The sequence below is a fragment of the Excalfactoria chinensis genome, chromosome 16 (genome assembly GCF_039878825.1).
Source record: "Excalfactoria chinensis isolate bCotChi1 chromosome 16, bCotChi1.hap2, whole genome shotgun sequence".
NCBI lineage: Eukaryota > Metazoa > Chordata > Aves > Galliformes > Phasianidae > Excalfactoria > Excalfactoria chinensis.
Window position 1 is genome coordinate 6,671,923 of NC_092840.1, and position 21,360 is coordinate 6,693,282.

At 41.7% G+C, this 21,360-nt stretch overlaps 1 protein-coding gene across 1 annotated transcript; it reads right to left on the minus strand.

Annotated features, from left to right (window-relative positions):
- Positions 1-1,283: 1,283 nt before the first annotated feature.
- BCL7A (BAF chromatin remodeling complex subunit BCL7A) lies at positions 1,284-20,910 on the minus strand. Its single transcript, XM_072351332.1, has 6 exons — positions 20,617-20,910; positions 12,788-12,869; positions 9,665-9,761; positions 7,661-7,828; positions 6,043-6,164; positions 1,284-5,059 (listed from the first exon to the last, which is right to left on the minus strand). The coding sequence occupies exons 1-6, from the start codon at positions 20,706-20,708 to the stop codon at positions 4,988-4,990; spliced, it is 633 nt and encodes a 210-aa protein (XP_072207433.1). The 5' UTR covers positions 20,709-20,910; the 3' UTR covers positions 1,284-4,987.
- Between the last annotated feature and the right edge of the window lie 450 nt (positions 20,911-21,360).

Below are 21,360 nucleotides of genomic sequence, written 5' to 3' on the forward strand. Positions count from 1 at the left end.
GTCCTCGAACACACCCACGGCAGCCCCGAGCCGCAGTCGTCGCCCCGTCCGTTCCCCTTGCAGCACCACAGGCACAAAATGTCACGGCCACAGTCCTGCTGTGCTCCCCCGTTTAATACCCAGCGGTACCTCCAGGGCACGGAAGAAGGTCACGAGGTGGCACGTGGGGAGGCCTTGAGCAGAGAAGCGGAACCACTTGTGGCTGATGGGCTGCGGTCGTGCTGACCAGAACCAGGAATGAGCTGCACGTCTTTGGTAATGCTCTTCCTCAGAATAACGGCCCTAAGCTCAGCTGAGCTCAACAGTTCCCCCACACAAAGGAAGGCATCGCTGCCATGAGGGCTCCAGCTGTGAGAGGTCTTTAAAACCAAGACTGACGTTCAGCTCGCAGTCAACACCGCACAAGGCAGCCATGATAACATACCCTGGGGGTGGACATTCTGCTGCTGGTGCAAGGCAAAATGACGTAGGCCGCCATCTCCTGCTGATGTTCCTTCCAAAAAGCAGGCTTTCGGCACAGGATTAGAGACATTTATAATACACACAGAGCAGAGGCATTTGTGGTGCTTAAAAATATACCAGCAGCATCCATCACAGCCCTCAGCGGTAAGAGATTATCTTCCTAAATCGCACAGACTGGGAGATAAACCTTCCCATTTTGGTGAGGCAGAGGTAGCTGTTTTCCACCCATGGTAGCAGATTGAAGTGGTTCAATGGGAGGATCCCACAAGCACCCCAGTGAAAAAAAGGGAGGTACCAAAAAGGACCAGCATGCTGCTCACAGCTCACCCTCCCCACAGCTGCAGGCTCCTTCGGGACACAGCCCATAGAATGCTGAGAATAAGCAGGACACTTCACATCCAGCCTGAATGCAAAGAATCCTTCCAAAACTCTTAGGAATTTTTATCCTTGCCAGCATCAGACTCCAGCATGCTTCCCAGCTGAAGCACGTTTTCACACTGTGCCCTCTGCTCCAGTTTCAGTTCCCACAAGACATTAGCTGAGCACTGAGCCAACAGCGAGCACCTTAAACTTTACATTACCAAGTTTTTCTGCGGGCTGCTGTAATTTCACTGCCCGTATTCGTTTGTTGCTGTTGCATTACCCAACCCTGCTAACACACCAAGGCAACCTTGGCTCAAACCAAACAAATCGTTTCACATGCTACCAAATGAGACACCACCATAGAGCGCGTTTCCAAAGACTGTAAAAACGGGCATTTATTTTTAACTTAAAAATCAAGCTGGGGTTAATTTTCTCGCTTAAAAATTAGCAACAAAGTATTCCGTGTTGTGATTGTTTGTTTTTTTATTATTTTATTTTGGAAATGAAACCATTGTACATTGTACAAACCATAACTACCGATGGAATAAATAAGTGAAAAATTATACTGCTGTACAACACGCACACACACAAATCATAAGATGGAAAACGATTAGGTACTGAAGGAAACAAAACTCTTTACACCTTCTAACAGGCCCTTAGATAGAAAGAACATCCCAAAACATGACCATGTTTCTGTATGAAGATAGCCACCCAAACCCAATATTTTATACTGCCGTGTGGATTTTTTTGTTGTTTTCTAAGTGCCAGCACTTTCTTTTCTTTTTTTTTTTTTTTCTTTTTTTTTTAATTTTTTTGGAATGTTTAACAACTACTTTCCCAAGCATAAAAATTCCAAGGAATAGTTCTGCTATAAAATGTTTGGCTGAGTAAATCACTTACTTGGAAGGCCTTCCCACACGTCCTACAAACTCAGCTAATTTACTTGCTTGCTTCTAGTTTCTTTTGTTTTATATATATATATATATATATATTCATGTTTTGTAACTGAAGCTCCAACATTCAGCACTGTAGCAAGGAAGCACTTGTTGAAATCTGCACTCTCTGAAACATCAGCTGTATGAGAACTTTCAGCCATCTTGAAGAAAATCACCTCTCTCCTTCTGCTCCACGTCTCAATGCTTTCAATGAAACCTTTTACAGTGAGTTCATAAAACAAGTTTCTGGTAGAGACAGGTCCAAACCAAAAAACAAAAACCAACAAACCCAAACAAAAACAAAATCAACAACTGGATTTAGATCTGGTTTCAAACCTCAGACTGGTTTGAATGCGATGTTCTGGTTTGGTCCCATCTGTACTTTCTGGCATTAAAATGTGTTTAATCACATCCGTTGGCCCATAAATGTTATCAGGCACTTCACTAAGACTAATAACAGTCTTATACACTATTTTGGATTTCTTCATACCAGGTAATGCCAAAGTCTCTTCTCCTAGAGAATGACAATAACTGATCTAAGGAACCCAAAGCTATCTGCTTGTTCAGCTGTCTGTTGTCGCTAGAATCTCTGGTTAAAAATAAACGTTCTGAATGTATTCCGTGTAAGCTGTAAATGAAACGTTACTATTTTAGAAATAAAGCCTCTAGGAATAGAATTATGATGCCTTGTCTTGTAAGCCTCAGAACAACGAGCAGTTCCGAGCAGAAGCCACAGGAGAGAAAAGGAAGCTTATAATTAAACCTGTCGATGTCAATAATGCCAATAAATGCTTCTATCTAATGAAAAATTTGAGGTATTTTTAGTGCTATTTATATATTTTATTTCTTCCTAAAGTACAAGAATTAGTTTCTAAACGAAAAAGCTATTTATTCCCTTGGAAACCTCTACAAAATTAGAATTAAAAACTTGCTGCGATGCACCTGGAGAAAGGGATTAGTAAAAACAACTGCTTGTCAAAGGTGGCATCAGATTTGTTTTGCTTTAGCATTAAGGATAATAATAATACAAAAAAAAACAACCATAAACCAACGGTAAAGCAAAAATATTTCCAAAGTTTGAATCTTTCTAAATTTGACCATTTCATATAGCAATAGAACTTCTCACAAAATATCACTTAAATCTGAATGTCATATACATACAAATCAATCAGCATTGACCAGTTATCCACATTTTAGGCATACATACAAGTCACGAGAGAATTCTACCATTTCATTGCATAATGTTGTGCAAACATAATTTCTGGCTCCTCATTTCCTTATTTTCAGAACATTAAATGGACTTCGTGATCAGACCAGAAATCCCACAGACTGATTAGGGAGCACGCTTCTTTCACAGACGGTTTTGCAATCAAATTTTATTCGGTTAAAATCCAAAAAGTTTATTTCAGCACAAAGGAAAAGCTGTGAAATTGAGTGTCGTGTGTTGTTTGGAGTTGAATCCTACAAACATCCTATGGAATGCCAGTACTGGCTCCCCCAGCTGCCCTCCCTCCACTCCCTCCCCCAAGTTCCCCATTGTTTTTCATAATAAAGTGGTAATTGCGGACGCAATCCAGTAGTCTAAGTGCAAGCCATTTTCACTATTGGAGAATTCAGAAATAAATAAGCTTGATGAAGAGCTAATTATGAAAATGTATCAACTGGAAGCGATTATTATTCCTTTTTTTTTTTCTTCTTTAAAAAAGTATTTACAGTTCTTAGCTTACAAACTATATGCAACCATTTTCATAGCTGTGAGATCATAGTTTAAATTACAAGCTCCACCTCTCACACACAGAGTGAAGACAGACTAAGGGCCTGATCCAGCAATACACTTGTGCGCACATGTACATGCACGTGTGTGTGTAAAGAGAATTAAGTGAGAAGTAAGTGGTTCCCACTGACACCGAGCAGTTCTAACTGGGCACTCAACCTGAAAGATCAGGCCCCAAAGACGACACTTTTGCAGATGGTTCTGCACTTCTAAACACCACTGATTCGAAGGGAGTTGCACACGCTTAGTGCTTTTCAATTAAGTTCAGCATAAGCACACTGTGACGTAATTGCAAAAGAAGGAACATTTCTATCAATGATGCAGAGACAACAGAAACAACAAGGCTTATTTACAAGACTTGCTGAAAGGAAAAAGAAAAATCCCAAAACCAGTATTAACTTGGAACACAGAAGTAAACATACAGAAATATACAATGAAATCCAGTTCAGTGAAAATCTCATATCAAAACAGTCCAATTGAAAATAAATTCATTGTGCATCAATCCCTTTGATCCTATTTATATACATAGTGGAACTCTTCTGTAAAGCAAGGTGTACCCAGTACAGAGATCTGGACCTAATACCTAAGTATTTTAACTGTTGCGTTACATTATATATTCAGATCTGGACTATAAATGGTAAACAGATCATGTTAACTTCTGATGAAGTATTTAGAAGACCAAATTTACAGTTGCGAATGCCATGCATTCAATAAAAGATCTCCACTATAGCTGCTAAAATAACATATCAAGCTCTTTTCTCTCCTTGGACTCCAAGAGTGAAAATGGCTTCCTGATCGGTATTTGTTAAAATTTAAGCACCAGGGATTTAAGAATTAAAAATAAAATAAAACAACCCCTCCCCAACCCTCCAAAAAAACAAACAAACAAACAAAAAAAGAACAAACAAAAATCAAACCAAAAAGCCTTTCTACATGGCATTATACAAACATAGGTCACTTTGCAAAGGAGACAGTTGCAAAACAACTTTTAAAAGTTAAAAGTTAGCACTGTTTTCAGAACACAAGGCACAAAACAAAAGCAGACATCGCGCCAGAACAATGAACTTCACATGAAAGCTAATACCTGACCTGTACCATCCTTAAATATCTTACAATGTTAAATAGAGAAATGAAAAACAAACAAAAAAAAATAATACAGCAGCAACATAATCGTAATTTTGACTTTAGAAACAGTGCGTAGACCCCTCCTGAGTTGTTTACTCCAACCATTTCAGAGACAGTAACTTAAAAGTTCTCAATGTTTGTTTCACAGGAAAAAAGTTTTCAGTGTCTGAGAAGTTAAACCTTTGTTAGGCTTTCTTGGATTTTTGCTTGGTAACTTGAAAAGTTAGGAGTTCTGTCCTCATCCAAGAGAAGATGCTTAAGTAAGGTTGTTCTAGAATTAAGCCCACTGATGTACCTTACATAAAAACTGACCAGAAAAATCTATAGTCTAAATCTCTTCAACGTTTTGTTGGGAAGCCTCTACTTTCATCTTTTTAGAAGGTGGCACTCCTTCAGAGTCCTTAATGGCAGGGGGGAAAGAAAAACAATCATGTTATCATTGCATTGAATTTCAGGTGCTATAAACATCATACAAGAAGCAAGAAATAATTCCTCGGTGTGTCACTTGTGAAATAAAAAAGCATCCCTGGACACAAGAATGATGTGACCAAGTCAATTTGCTTCCAAAACTCATTCCTCTACTTACACCTTACTTCAGCTTCTTCACACTTGTATCCTCTACTCAAAAGGACAAATTTCTAGCTCCGGGCTAGATGCCTCAGGGAATGTTCCAGGCAACAGCCTTGATGCACAGTTATACTCAGACTTCCCTCAACTCCACACCTGAGCATAACACACACCACGTGCACATTAATTTGTTCCTGCCGTAGCCAAAGCAACCTCTACAGGACAGAACATGAAATGTTTGGAAAGACCAAAGAAGGCACTGAAATCAACCAGCCACCCACAAGGAAAACCAATGGTATGAACAGTGCTCTGTCTGAGAGTCCCAGTGTAAAAGGGACAATTGCAGTAATTTCCTTCTTCCACTTACCTGGATTTTTTTCAGTCAATGTGAGAACACCTTGCCTAGAGAATCTAAAAAAACCTCATTTTTCCTAACTGCTGTATGAGTTCTCTTTGGTAGAAAATATTTTACATCAGAACTGTCCTCAAAGGGGTCTTTTCAATTGGTTAGGCCCAGACCATTTGTTAAGGCTAAATTTTAGTATTTCCATATAAAACTAACACAGCCTGGTACAGGAACATGAAAAGTAAACCAGACCAATTGTAGTATTGCTCATCAAATTATCTGAAATGCAAGAAGGCAATCAAATTAACCACACCAACCAGGTATAAATACATCTAATACTCTGTGGCTACTTTATTGCCACTGCATTAGGAAATGAGCCTAAATATACAACAGGCTTCCTTCCATTTGCTTTTTGGTAAAAATGCTCTTTCTCAAATCCTAAGTAATTGTGCTTTTGTGCTTAAGGTTACCTGAGAGTTTTTTGATGCCTCTGTAAGTAAATCGTTTTCTCCAGAGGACTGAATTTCTGCTTTCTCTGAACTATTCATGGAATTTTCCATTGAAGACTGTGAATTCTGTTCATCAGAGGTATCTGAAATGTCAAGAAATTATTATAAACAAAAGCATTCAGCAGGAGATGAAAATTCCACTCACATGTAGCCATTAACAACAATATATATAACAACATAAAGATAATGAATTAATTACTCCACAATCAAACCCACTCTCTACTGCCACTTTACAAGGCCTTCGCCTTCATGTGACCAGCAGTATACGATTGCTGGAGTCAGTCCCTAGAGGGAGCTAAACTCTCACACACCCTGTAACACAGAGCTAAGTCAATGCTATTAGCAAACAAGTTCAAACTTCGCAAAGACTTGAGTGAGTGCAAGGAAAATTACTTTGAACCAGAAGTAAAAAGAACCTCAGAAAAAGGATCAATTGTGATCATCAGTGGATCCCAAACTGTGCAGCTACACCAGCAAGGGGTGGTGGGGTTTTTTTTGGTCATGACTTCTCCCTTTTGTTTTACAGTAATGGACTTGGGAACTAATCCAGAGAACTTAGTATGATTTTCTCTGAATCTAAGTTTAGTCAGGGGAGCATGTATGCTACGTAACATCTTCACACAAAGAAATTCAGTATCAGACCTAGGAATAAACCTTCACACTTTACTATATCACGAACGTTCTTGTTGAAATATTCTTCGAAGGATTCTTATTTATTCGTGTTTGGTGATGATTCAGTTGTCAAAATTTAACCCCCATTAATGATGACAACTTCAACATAATCATTCCAGTTCCAAGCTGTAAATTTAAATTGGTTTGTGGATCTACCAAGCTAAGAACTTAATCAGGAAGGCATAATTTAATTGCTTTGCTGTGGGAAGATTCTGCAACCAAATAATTAGAATGGCGTTAAGGACGTATTTTTCCTTTTGCAATGGGATAAAGACACTTATCTTACACATTATAAACACAGAACACGTTTCAATTACCCAGATACCACTTAAAGCGTGAGGTTCACAACAATCACTTAATCCACAGTTTTCATCTGCGTCCAGCTGTAGCTTTTAGAAAACAAGGACAGAATTCAGAACTAAATTTTGAATCTAGCAATGCTAAGGAAAAAGGGAAGGCTTCCATTTTCGTTTAAACAATTAAAAATTAAATACAATTTAAAATATCTCATCTCCATTTTACTTTCACACTGAGTAATGAACATTTCTACACCTATAAAAGCAACTCTTTCTAGTGTTTGTGTGATTAAATGGCAACAGTTGCTTTTTAAAAGACTATTTTAAATTAATTCTTCTTTCAAGACTTAGATTATGACAACAACAAACTACTTTGTTCATTTCCTCTCCAAAAAGGACTTGGACTTGAGTGCCAATCTGGCCTTTCCTGTTGTATGGGAGAATGACTGGTAAGTGAGGGATTATGGCTCATTTTTATGCAGATGCTGAGAGTTCAGAAACACTTGTTTCAAACGGTTATTACTCAGTCCTTAAAACGGACAAGCAAATAAAGGATACCACACTAAAGGGTAACAGTTCTTGCTGGCTTTAAGGATGGTCTTTCAGCTTACCTTCTGAACCAGGTTGCTCCTTTGCTTCTGACTGAGTTTCATCAGACTTTACTTCAGTGCCATCTGCTTGTGTTGCCAAATTCTGTTCCGGTGCTGGACTTGAATTGCTACTGTTTTCTTGTTTTATTGGAGAAGCATCAGCTATTGAACTCTGGTTGCTATTGTCATCTGTTAACAAAAGAGATTTAAACAGGAAAGTCCAATTTGACAAGATCTGAATAAAAAACACAACAAAATTGCTCCTTTTTAATTTGTTTTTCCCACAATATCCTGATAATGTAGGACATAACCTAGCTTGTTGGAAACCAAGTATAGCAGCATTTACAATAACACCAGGCTTACTCCATGCCATCACAACTTCTGCTCTTGCAGCACATGCTGTAATTACATGAGTTTTCTAAATGCTGTAAATAATATTATACAATAAAACTGAGAATATTTACTTCAATCTCTTTTAATGAACCCAGAACTTTATAATGTGAGTAAAACAGATTAACTGAAGCCACCTCATTTTATAGATCAGCTAACAAAGGGAGAATTAAATATTCGTGCTACAGATTTCCTTTGTATTACTACAATGCTCTGATGAGCAGGTGGTTTTAGAAGTGTGTCCCCAAGGTCAAAAAGCCCACAGTGCTACCAAAGCACAATGTAGCAGCCAGTCCTACAAGCGACAGCATCTTAGGGATAATTCCTCAGAATACTCTCTGGACTCAAGAAGCTTGACAATAAAAACTTTTTGCAACACAGATCAGGAAAAGTTTGTGCCTTCTTTTTGTGAAAACCAATGACAGCGGTTTAAACATCTCAGCTAATACTTTAAGGATAGCAGTGAAGCTTGCTTTATCTTTAAACCAGTCTAACTTGGGGAACTGAGACAGAAGCCCCGATCCCCAAAGAGAAGTAACCCAGCAAAATATTAATTAAATTACTAGCATGTAAGGTGATCCATCTCCCTCTGCATCTGTACAATCATTACGTCCAAAGGACTTCAGAAACACATAGCCAGTGATGGACCATCTCTTGCCAGAACAGCTTGAAGATAAGATTAAGCTTACAGTGAAATTGTACAATATGGGTTAAAAACACAATATAAAATGATATGAAACAAGTATTATATTCACTTCATCGATGTGGGTAAAAGGCTTAAGAATATTAAATTATTAAATTAGAAGTTTGCAACATGGATGAAAAATTAATACAGTCTGTGAACAACATATTTGGTCCTTTAATCACAAGACCACACTCACTGCAAACACTGCAAAAGCAAATCAAGTAGCAATAAAAATGCAAATAGAGCTGAAGAGACAAAATTACATCCCACCAAAACACGATCCTCTCTTATCAGCTCAAATTGTGCTGCATTCTCAACCATAATTGCTATCCAAACACCTAGAAAGTAAAAAATTAAAACAGAGCTGTGCATGCTCCTTTGTAATAAATATCACACTAACACTCAACAAGTTTCAGGTTTTTTGTTTGTTTGTTTTTTAAACTGATTTAATACTGTCTGACTGGGAAGGAAAAACATTTTCTTAATTTCATCAAGTCAAGGCAGAAGGAAGATGCAGGAGAAGCACTGCTTGCTCCCATGACTCTCACTGATTCTTCTGCTCAGACTCGCTTCTTCCCTTTAAACAAGTACAAAACCTCTACAAACAGTGGTAGGTGCCACTGAGGCTTTGGGGGTCTTCTGGTTCCGCAAGCAACAAGCTTGACAGTCACTTAACGTAAGTAAGAGCATAACATTTGGATAGTAGATATTGACATGTTTATTTTCACATATAGCTCCATTAACAATATTTTCCTCCATGTACAAAGACCCCAAAAAAAGCATTTAAACAACTGTTGGTACATCCACAGAACAGAAATCCAAAGTAGTGAGCAAACATCTGATACCATTCTCACTTTGATCCAAACTGAGCAATGGAGGATTTGACACCATTAGCTTACACTTCCACAGCAGTGTAATAGGGTAATTTGTGCTGACCTTCTCCCACTCACCATGCATGTCCATCATCCCTGGAGAGGAGCTGTTCTCTGGAGTGGTCACTTCAGAGCCACATTTTTCATCTTTGCCTTTTTTCTTATTCTTATTTTTCTGAAAAACAAAAGGTACCACAAACAAACAACAAAGTCACCATGAAGAAAACAAAATACAAAAAAAAAAAAAAAACAACAAGAACAGAATAACGACAACAAGAGAAGTCCAAAAAAAGTTCAAGTATGAAGCCCTTCCCACTCATTACTTCTGTAAGCATCTCACTTCAAAGGAGAAACAAACCAAGGAGATAAGCACTGATGATATCAATAATGCATCAGTCCTAGTAATCACAGGGCTGGTTCCTTTAATTGTACTCTTCATGACACAAAACACCAGAGGACAGAGGTTTGTATCCAGACATTCCAGCAGCAGTCTTTTTATTTTTTTTCCCTTTTAATCTCTAAACCACTGCACTATTTTTGTAAACAAAAATAAAAAGTACAACAGTTTTCAATAGCACCCCTCCTCCTGTCAGATGAGAATCAGAGGCACAATGATTGAATGGCTTGCTGAAACCCATTTAAAGAACTAGGGAGATGCCAGTGGGTAACTCTGAAACCAACTATAGAAGCAAGGTCAAAACAATCTCCGCCACACTGGTAAAATGAAGAACACTGATGAGGGGCAGGGCTGAACATTCACAAGCTACCTGATTTCTGACTGCTTAACTCTGCTTACTATATAGGCTACACACATTAGCACACTGCTATCAAAAGTCAGTGCATGCCCCCCTTCAGATTAGGAGGCCTTAGAACACACCCAGATAGCAGGAATGTGTTCATAACAGGAATGATAACAGATGTAGAATTTCAGCACTGAAGAGGAGGCTTTTTACCTTTCTCAAAGACCTGTGCTGCAGAACCCTTCTCCTTCTCTATATCTAATGCTGTTTCTTCATTAAAATTCAACAGTGGATTAAGAAAAATCAGACTGGCCTAAAACAGAGAGCATATGCAATATAGTCCTACCTGAACAATAGGTCACAACAGGCTCATGACCAAACAACAGAATGAACTACAAGCATTAAAACAAAGGAAGAGACATTGGCATTCATCATGTGGAAAATCTGCGTCTGCTAAGGGATGCAGCATTTTCAATTAAGAGGTGACGTAATCAGTCTCACAGGAGAAAGAGCCAGCTGCACTGCTTTTGGGGGATACTGCGAGCCTGCTAAGAAGACAATTAAAAGCCTAACTCTAGGAAGACCACTCACCAACCTATGCATTTGGTTAAGACAACATCCTCCAACAAGGGAAGGAAATAAAATCAAACAGAGTCTAAGACTGAAGAAAAAATTCAGCAAGCGAGATTGGGAAAGATTTTTCCCTTTATACCACACAGACTACTAGGCTTTCTTAATTGCTTTATTGATTCAGAGAGAGCAAATGAAAGAGAATATAATCTAGGTCCTAAAACATAACATAAAGGTGAAACCGCACAGACTTCTTTATCCTTGCAAAATGGAAGTTCAGTGTGGAAGATCTCTCCCAGCATTTCTGAAGGTAAGAGGACACATTTGGCACAGGAGAAGTACTGAGAAATTACTGAGCGATTTAAGCTGAAAGGCAGGTTTGGGGAGTTGTTTGTTTAAAAAAGTTGAACCATCTGTAACAGCCTTCAAAACTAGTTGAAGGACAGAGCTTAATTCCAGTATGAAGAATGACAAAGCGACTTCAGAACAACATGTGAATGGCGGGGGGGGGCTGAAGATTATAGCTTAAAAACTACAATTTAACTCTGCATATAGAGACTGCTACATAACCCAACTCTTCCTAACAGTGACTCTGCTTTTAGGTACCAGTCACTTTGAAAATTCATAAACTCAACAGAAATTCTACTTCAAAGTTCCATAGTACCCATCAAATAAGCACAGTTGAACTGCAGGAAAATTGTTTTCAGAAGCCATGAGCCTAAGTAACCTTCTCTCTCCCTGCACACAGCTCCCCCTTCCACCCTGGAATAACTAGAAAGATAGAAAAAATATCTGTAAAGAAACCAGAAAAGCTTCCCAATTCAACAATGGTCATTGTGCAGAGATGCTGTTCAAGCTTTGAAAGATGACAGAAGGCTTACCACAGCTCCGACCGTTATGTAAACCTGTGGTACAGCCAAAGGCACCAAAAGAAATGACCTCAAGTTGAACAACGCTAATGAACCACATGTCTTGAAGTTGGACTTTGAGTCAGTTTTGAGACAAGGCTGTAAAGCTGCCTCATCTGGAAGCCATCGCTGTATACATTCATAGTAGTTTTCTCCCAAATAGGTCTTAATTCATACTTCAAATAAAGTAAAGCTACAGGACATCCCAAGGAAAGAGTCCCAAACATTGGATATACATATATCCTGCTGTACATTTAATTTACTGTGGTACCATATTTTTTCCACTACAACAGTACCTCAATTATAAGTTACGAGTAAAACTGGCACTGAAAACAATTTCTAAGTACAATCAACTTTGACTTTTACATTTGTTAACCTTATGCCACACGACTATATTATGGCAAATGAACAATGCACACCAGAATATAAACATGGTGCATATACCAAACATTTATCAAAAACAGAGACTACATTAGAAGCACACGCACTGTACTGCTTGGGCTGGCTATCTTAATACAAGTGATCTCAGCTCCACTGAGGTTTCCTACTCTTATTCCAATGTTCTGCACCTACTTTTTTTTAGCAAAACAAAAATAATGTACAGACAATACACTGCAAAGAGCCTCCTTTCCCTTCAAGTATCAAGGGGAAAGTGGGACAATGTAACTGATGTCTTGCTTTTATTCCCACCCCCATCAATCATTATGCTGAAGAATGTTCCAAAATCAGTTTCAATCCAACTATGTAACAGTTATCTGAGAACTGATACAAATTGACTCTGAACACTCGCCACCTAATGAACCATCAGTATCACTTTCTGCAGAGATCAACTTTGTCTCTAGAGCTCTTCCAAGGAAAGGCTTGGGAGATCCACACCAGACCTGGCTTAAACGCTCAAAGAACAGACAGCATCTTTTGTTCAGCTTTCTCTAAGCAGGAGTCTCTACACCTTGAAAAATGCAAACCATCTGCAGGATACTTACATCATCGACCTTGGGCTCTGTTACTGGTACCCATTTGTAAATCCGTAGGGACGTGTCGCCAACTGTCACCCACTTCTTCTCCCTATAAAATTACAATGCAGGAGAAGTTAAAATCTGTATTCAAAACGAAGCGATCTACTATTGTAAGTTGTCAAGGATTTAAATAGGCTAGTAAGTAGGATGATCTCTATTACATCGTCTTTAGAACTGCATTTTGCAAATTGTTCTCTGCATTTCAAACATTTGTTCGAGCACTGCTAACCTCCGGATTTCTGAGGGCTGTTACTTGACTGGGTGAGTAACTGCAGTAGCAGTAATAACATCGGGATTAATGATACAGCTAAGAAGAACAGCTAATGAAAATGCAGATTTAACACTTAGAATTTTCACTTAAGGTTCCAGAGAGCAGAAGAGGTTTTAGACAGATCAGTGTGTTCTGATTGTCATGAAGCTGTTTAATGGTATTAAAAAAATAAATGCATTTTGATCATTTGAGGTTTCTTTCTGGGTAGAAATGCGCTGCTAGCAGTTTAACAATCGCTCAAAACTCCTGTCAGACAACTCTGAAACCCTGGCCTTAGAACCGACAGCCCTGCTGGTACCGCTGTGTGCTGTGATGCAGAATTCAGACTCAGGAAAGCCTGGCTCGCTCGGATACGAAAGGCTGAGAGCACTATCAGGGGGACATGCATAACCTACAGCACTCTGCAGACCCCTGCCAGCCAGCCATGAAGTCATAACACTGACAAACTGCAAAGGAAATGTGGCCGGGGGGTGTCACTACATTAGGGGGTCACACAGACACAGAGCGCAGAGATGGAATGGATGCTGAGCGCTTCGTTACGGGAGGAAATTCCTTGAGGTCTTTGCATGAGATTGCACTAAAGGAAGGTTCAGAATGCCAGAGAAATTTCATCACATTTCTGTGATCAGTTTTCAGGTCACAGATCACCACTGCTGGTTCCTGGGTTTGCAACAGAGCTGTGCAACTGGATCGATTAGAAGTTAACAACATTCTAATTCCCTTCAATATTCAGGAACATTTGAAATTAATTTGGCATGAGATCTCAAGCATTTTTATTTCATTTTTAAAAACACATTTAAATTAGCTGTGGAATTTTGGAAGGCATGGATTAAAATAATAAAGTACTTTGCAGGATGGGAGAAGCTGGATGTGACTCCAAATACATATGTGATATCTCCATCTTTAGAAAGGGCACCTAAAGCAGCCACTCTGTACAAATGCCACAAACATCCTCCTTACTATTTGTTTTAGCTATGAAAGCCAATCTTGTTTGTTTTCCCTCTAGAGGAGACACTTCCCTGTTTAAGAAAAGAGAAGCTGTAAGTGGCAATTCGATACATTTTGGATCTGTCCACAAGGTATTTTAATCAAAGCACTGAACTATTTCAGATCCATTTCTTTCCCACTGTTCTTCCTAGAGCAGCTTTTCCTCTGTGTGTTTAGATACATCCATTTCTGTACGCTAGACGGCTGAAGTATGTCAAGAAACAATTATACTAATCTGGAGCTCTACTGCTTGGGGGGATGAAAATGACAGTGGAGATGAGAGCACGTCAGTAATGAGAGCATACTTAAGACATGGTCATGATATACATCTCTTAAGAACACAAGTCAAACTGAACTCATTTCTAGTTTGGAAAACCTTTGAAATCATGGAAATAAAACCATCTGGGCTTTTGGTTTGGGTGTAGGGTGAGTAAATATTTTGGGTGAACAAATATTTCTGGTTTTTTAGGTCAAGATTCTAGCCTGTTCCTACTGCAAAATATTACTTAGAGATGCTGCACTGGAAAACCAAAAGTTCAAGATACCTGTTAGCATCTCAAAGCAGCCTCACACAGCATCTTCACTGGACAGACTGTAGAACACAGGAGGAAACCTATATTAGTAACTTTTCCTTCTAGTATTTAAGTTAGCCCTGACATTTTAATTCTTCTGAGCTTCTAAATACCACTGTAAGTTCTGATAACCTTCAGCTACAGGGATTTAATTTTTTTTTTCCTGATTTCAATACAAAGTACTTCAGACAACAATGGGAATAGGGATATTCTGTGATGGAAGTACACCAACATCCCTATCCTGCAAACACGGTTAAAAAGAAGACCAGACAACAAACTGCTGTTATTCAAATATTTTACACATGTAAGCATTTGCAGCATTGTCAGTTTAAGACCAGGAAAGTACTAATAGAGAAAAAGATGGCAGCACAAACACAGGTCTGTTAACAAATAAATGTAATGACTTTCAGACATTTAAGATCAACAGCATCAACTCCAGAATTTAAGACATGTATTGCGAACACAGAGCTGAGGTTATTAGCTGTAGTACTTACAGTATTTACATGAAGAATCAACACAAAAATCACAAACTCCTCCCCTCCCCCCCCCCCCCAACCAGTCCTACTCTGAACCCTTAGCTTTTATCTTTGGTATTAAGTCACCACTGCTGAGCAGGGACGCTGCTTTTTATTTCTTTAGAGCTGACAGTTTATTTACGCTGCCTACAAACACTGAAGTTTGCTAAGAGCTGCCCAAACCACTAAATATATTCTCACAGACCAATTGCTGGAGTGGAACCGTGGAATTTGTGAGCTCCTGTCCCCTTTCTGCTGGGAAAGCCCAAGTAGCTTCTGCACATGGCTTCCTGTCTGCAACACCCATCTGCTGCTGAATCCATTTATCCTGAAATACTGCCCAGAACTGCACCTGCTGATGCTATTTCACCTTTGGTAGGCAATCACTGGATTGGAATTTCTATGGCACCGTACTCTGTTACAGAGATTGATCCACACGTTGAGCAGTGGACTGGAAAAGATGAAAGCCCACCATCAGGCTGACAGCTAACCAGGCTAGAATTCTCAATTTCACTTGTCTACATCTACCCAACAAACTCCACAGTTTCATTATATATATATAAAATATATATATATACATTTTTTTCCCTGGTTTAACAACTTCTGTTTGTCCACGAATGACTCAAGCACAAACCCAATGGAAATGGTGTAACTTGAAATACGTACTACAATTTTCTTTGCTTTAATCTTCCACACTGAAAAGTATCTTAAACATTTTACAGTCAATACAGAAACTAGATTATGCAATGGAAACAAAACCCATATGTGTATCTGAAATCCTGTTAAAGCATTTTTAAATTCTGAACCATATCTGCAAAGCATTTTAAGGACAGCCAAGGATACGTAGGGTAAGCATTAATATCAACACTTATTTAGTGTTATGCCCAAGGCATATAAATACCTAGAAGCTATATAATTATACACTCATTTTCCCATTTCAAATAGCCCAAGACACTTAAATGTATTTATATTTTGTTTATTAACACTAAAGCTCCAAAATTGAGTATAAATGCCATGTATAAAAGTAATATGGTGAGCAAACATGGCAGTGTATATTACACTCATACATAAAGTGTCAAGGCAGCTTTTGCAGCAGCGATGAGCGCTACAAACATTTGATGGCACAGAAACAGAAAGCCTTTGCTGCCAGTATATCATCATTCAAGAAAAGGCTTTCACACTTGTTTGGCTTTTTACCGTGACAACCATTTATCACAGTGCTTTGTATTTACACAAGGATTTGCTCCCACATACCCCATCTTCTGTTGATGATCATGAAGTGACGTCATAATGCTGAATTTATCACATCACACTCACTTGCATTGCAACAGAGTTTGGTGAAAATCACAGAATTATGACCTCCCTGTGGGATCAAGCAAAGGAGAAAGGGGGGTGGGAAAGAAAATGCCATTATTATACACACAAAGTGCTGTCAGATGCACAAATAAAGATGTTTTTGAAATGGAGGCCTGCTTTCAGAGCATGCCTATTTCTATGCTGATGTTCATCCAGCGACTAACATGAAGTAGCCCCAAATACACAGGGTGTTTCTTGCCCATGCTGCAAATACAATAAAGTGTAAAGTAGTGTGAGTGGACACACACTAATGGTCAAACACTAACGGCCAGGGGCCCCTTCTCTCCAACTTTAGCCAAGCATGCTGCAGTAGCAGTTTCCAACTTGTACGTGCCAGCACGTTTTTAAGAGTTCTGTTGAGCTCCACGTTGTAGCACGCAGCCTTCCTTGCAGTCATGAGAAACACGGTTTACCTTTTACATACATCCAACTTGCACTGAAGTCAGAGAGCATATTCTGGCTCAAAAAGAAATAACCATGAGCCAGAAAACTCATATTGTAATTCATCCATGGTAACTGTGTTTGGACTGCTACGGTACTTCAGAACAGTTCCCTCACACACACCGGGTATTTTTACTTCAGCTGCCACCAGGCAAACCGCAGCCCCTGCAGGCAGCCACGCGGCCACTGCAGCCTGGCTAACGGGACAACCCGGCAGCAGCACTCCTCTCCAAAGACATCACATCAAGAAGTTCTGTACACTAACTACTTTTTGAAGTGAAAATCTATTTTAAGAAGGAAGCAAGGGCAGGACAATCTGCAGAAGCTCCTTTGCAGAGCATTACATACCACTGAAAAATATTTTAGCAAGCCTGAATGGAGACAGCAACTAGACAGCCACAGTCCAGAAGTTCTGCTTTAGCTAGCTACATCCCAACCAACGCTACCAGGTCACATCATCTCATGGTCTATGGTTACCCCACTTATCATCTCCTACACAAAGTGCTTTGTTATAAAGTCATGCCTCTCCTACAACCAGATTCTTTCTGCAACACGTGTATAGCTCTTTCTGTTACTATTTCAGCAGTGGTCCAAGTTCACCTCTTCCTCATGACATTATGTAAAGCTTTGATAAAAGAGGCAGAAAACAGCCAAATGACTAATGCAAAGATCCTGCAAGTTGATGACAAGTCAACACAATCAGCCTTCCTCATCCTGCTGCATTCTCCTGACCAGGATACCTATTCCCAGCTGCCAAACCGTGGCACAAATGTGCATCCAAAGTTCAGCACTCTAGTACTTCCCCGCTACCCATCACATTTCTTTCGGCAAATAACTGTGTTTAATTTCACTTAATAAATCCAGCATTTGTGAGAGCATTTCCACTGCTTTCCTATGCCAGCTGAGGGTACAGTACTTTTTGCCCCTCTCTTGTTGAGAACTATTTAGAATCCACACATACCTGCCAACCTCTAAAACAAAAATAATCCTGTACCTTTTACAACTCACATTGTTACGTTTATTCTCAGTTTTTCTTCCAGCTAGACTGAAAGAAAAATAAATATGGTTAAAAAGAAAGTTCAAAAACTCCCTTAGTTATGAAGATTTAGCACTGCCGCCACAGAAATGCAACACAGCCATGTATTCTGTAAGACACGTGCTAGATGTTTTCTAAAATAGAAGCTCATTCACGGGAGTGGATTAAACAAAGGAGATAAGGCTGCATTAATCTCAAGATAAAATCCTAACAACTTCACTGTTTACTACTCTCAGCCAAGTTGCAGTAACACCAGAAGCACCAGGCTCTCTACCAACACATGAAGACAGGCTACCTGCATTAAAGGGCACGCTGTCTAAAAATACAATCTATATTTTCCAAAGAATGGAGCCTGCACTGACAGAAAGCAACTTCCCACGTGCCCATACAGAGATGTGGCAACAAGAGCACACAGCAGCACTGCAAAGCAAGGTTGCCACACGCTTTCCCACGTCAATAAAGCAGGGCAACACGCACTGGAGCCATTCAACATTCACAATATGCACGACCTGACTCTGCTCCTGTTTGCTACTGGAACGCAGCGCTCCAAGTGCACGTGTCCCAGAAAACTCTGCTGTATGCAAGGTATTTTAATCTTCAGCGGCTGCATCTCCACAGAAGAGCTGCGGATGGCAACAAATTGCTCCCATTAAGCAAATGAAAACGCACACTTGAAATTGCCTATGTGGCTCCGCTCAAGATGCAGGAATTCCTAGCGCTAAAGTTCAGTTTCACAGCCCCAGTCTTCTCAAAACATTTAAACCACAGAACTCGGAATTTCTCTGGCTAAATTCCCCACTGTTCTTGACTGCAGGTGGGGGGGAATCATGAGATACACCATCAAACCATGACTGCCTTAAAAAGTAGGAAAAACGGTTCAAGGAAATACTTGTGAGATGCACACACAAAAAGCCACATGAATGCTTCTGACCATACTCAGAAGAAACACCGCATGATTCTGTACAGCAACCCTTCAAACTGCACATATGGCCAACCTACTCGTTTCATGGTTTTGCTGCCCTCTTTATGTTTTAATAAAAGAAGTTTTGCTACTTAGATATGTTAACTACATTATATATTTTTTTTATTTGTGGGCCAAGACAATTCCTCTTCACCCTACACAGCCCAGGCAATCCCAAAGCTTAGACACTCATGCTTAAAGCGAGGTGGCTCTGGTGAGGGTTAAAGTGTACAAAATCTGTTTATGTCATAAGATTTGTTTTACAGGTGAAGCTGTAGCAACTGACTTGATGGCAGAGCGCCCTCCCCAAGGGAAAAAGAACCAGACTGTCCACTGAGTGATCAAGCTCCTGCCTCTGCTCCTCTCCAACATCCACAAAGCAGGACTCAAAGGAGGTATGCTGCGCTCATGAATGAAATACCTACAGCCAAAATAGTACAGTCCCACACAGCCAACAACGTGGCTGCGTGATCAGAAGCACTGTCTCATCGCCGTACACCGCTGCAACCCTTCAAAGCTGACCCATCAGTAAGCAAACAGCACTTACAAACAGTGGCAGAGTAGAAGAGAGTTCCTGAACATGACTGAACTGCACTGCTGTGCTGCTCGGCTCCACACACAACGGGTGGATTCTCTGAAATCCCCATCCCGTGCCCGGCATTATCAGGCACACGTTCTGTTCTTTGTGCAGCTCCAGCCAACTGGCCCATTCGTGCGCTCAAGAAGCAACAAATCTGTGCCTCCAGAAAATGCAAACGCTCCTAATTCTGTTATTTTTAACAAAACCCAAGTGTCAGCTGTGACGGTAACAGAAACACTCCTTATTCTGTCAGGTCCAAAGAGACGAGGCTTTCTGCGGGTTTCAAACATTTCAACGTACTCAAAGCTCTGCACAAAAGACACAAAGACTCCAACTCGGTGGAGAACGGTTCACTGTGGCATTGCTCCTTATCCCACCTGAAAACACGGCAACAACTGCGGGACCGCACTGTTCCAACACCTCGTGTTGTTTCCCACAATACGAGCAGAAGAAAAAAAAAGACAAAAGGAGAAAATGCCCAAACAGGCTGACGGCCTAACAGAAGTGCTCCGTTCCGCCAGGGGTGCAGCCTTTCAGCACACAACACGACAAACCCAGGCTGCAGTTATTCTCTCTCCGCTCGGGGTTCGCGACCGCACGGCGGAACGTGGGGAAGCGCCCGCGAAGCTCCACGAGCCTGATAAAGTTGGTGGGTTAACGCACACCTCGGAAAGTTGCGAGGTTAAGGAATACGTGGGAATTAAGAACGGGCTGCTGGAGTTTCACAGCGGGATTCGGAACGCTTCTGGAGAAGAAAGACGCTCCCGCGAGGGGCAGCTCCACACAGAGCGCTCCGCGCAGGCCGCGCTCCGCAGGGCCCGCTTAAGGGGCTCCGGGGGGCAGCGGGACTGCGGGGCGCTGGGGGGGCTCCGGGCCGGGGGTCGGCCGCACAATGGAGCCGCCTCTCGCCCTCACACGCCGCCGCCGCCTCCGTGTGACGGGCAGCGGCGAAATGGCTTCTGGGTGCCGCCGCTCCCCGCCCCCCAAGGCCGCCCGCCGGGCTCGGGCCCCCGCGGGGGCGCTGAAGAGGGGAAGGGGGAGCGGCGCGGAGGTCCCGGCGCGGCGCGGCCCGCTCACCATTTGCGCACTTTCTCGATGGCCGCCATCACCCGCTTGATATCATCCTTCGCCCGGCTCCGGGTCTCGGCCCGCACCGACCGGCCCGACATGCTGCTGGGGCTTTGGGGAGGGCGGGGAGGGGCAGGGCGGCGGCCTCAGCGGCGGGAATGCGGCGCTCGGCGCGGCTCGCGGCGTCCGTCCCTCCGTCCTGCCCGCACGCACAATGCTCCCACGGCTCGGCTCGCTTCGGCTCCGCTCGGCGCCGCTCGGCTCCGCTCGGCGCCGTTCGGCTCCGCCCGCCCGCCGGGCCCGCACGCTGCGCACGCGCATTCCGCTCCGCCGCCGGCAGCCCGCGCGCGCGCAAGACGGGAGGGGCGCCGCGAGGAGATCCGCCGATGGCGGCCGAGGGACGCTTTGTTGGCGGGCGGGATGCTCGCAGCTCCGCCACACGCGGCAGCGGTCGGGCTGCTCAGCTGCCTGGAGTGAGCCCGGCCATTTCAGTGAGAGCACAAGCGCAGATACATCCGTAGAGTCGGAGCACGCCGAAGGGACCCATAGAGATCATCGAGTCCAGCCCCGGGCTGCGCACAGGAACGGCCCCACATCACACAGCCCCACATCACAGCCCCACATCACAGCCCCACATCACAGCCCCACATCACACCGTGTCTGACAGCGTTGTCCGAACGCTCCTTCGACTCCAGCAGTTCGGCACCGTGCCCTGGGGAGCCCGGCACGCCGAGCTGGACCTCCTAATAAAGC

What these genes read in the sequence shown, in the direction of transcription:
- BCL7A (XM_072351332.1), bottom strand. Translation starts at nt 20,708, where the DNA reads ATGTCGGGCCGGTCGGTGCGGGCCGAGACCCGGAGCCGGGCGAAGGAT. An exon ending in GGAGCAACCTGGTTCAGAAG is followed by an intron (nt 6,165 to 7,660) that starts GTAAGCTGAAAG and finishes TTGACATTTCAG; the next exon opens with ATACCTCTGATGAACAGAAT. An exon ending in AGGCATCAAAAAACTCTCAG is followed by an intron (nt 5,060 to 6,042) that starts GTAACCTTAAGC and finishes CCTGCCATTAAG; the next exon opens with GACTCTGAAGGAGTGCCACC.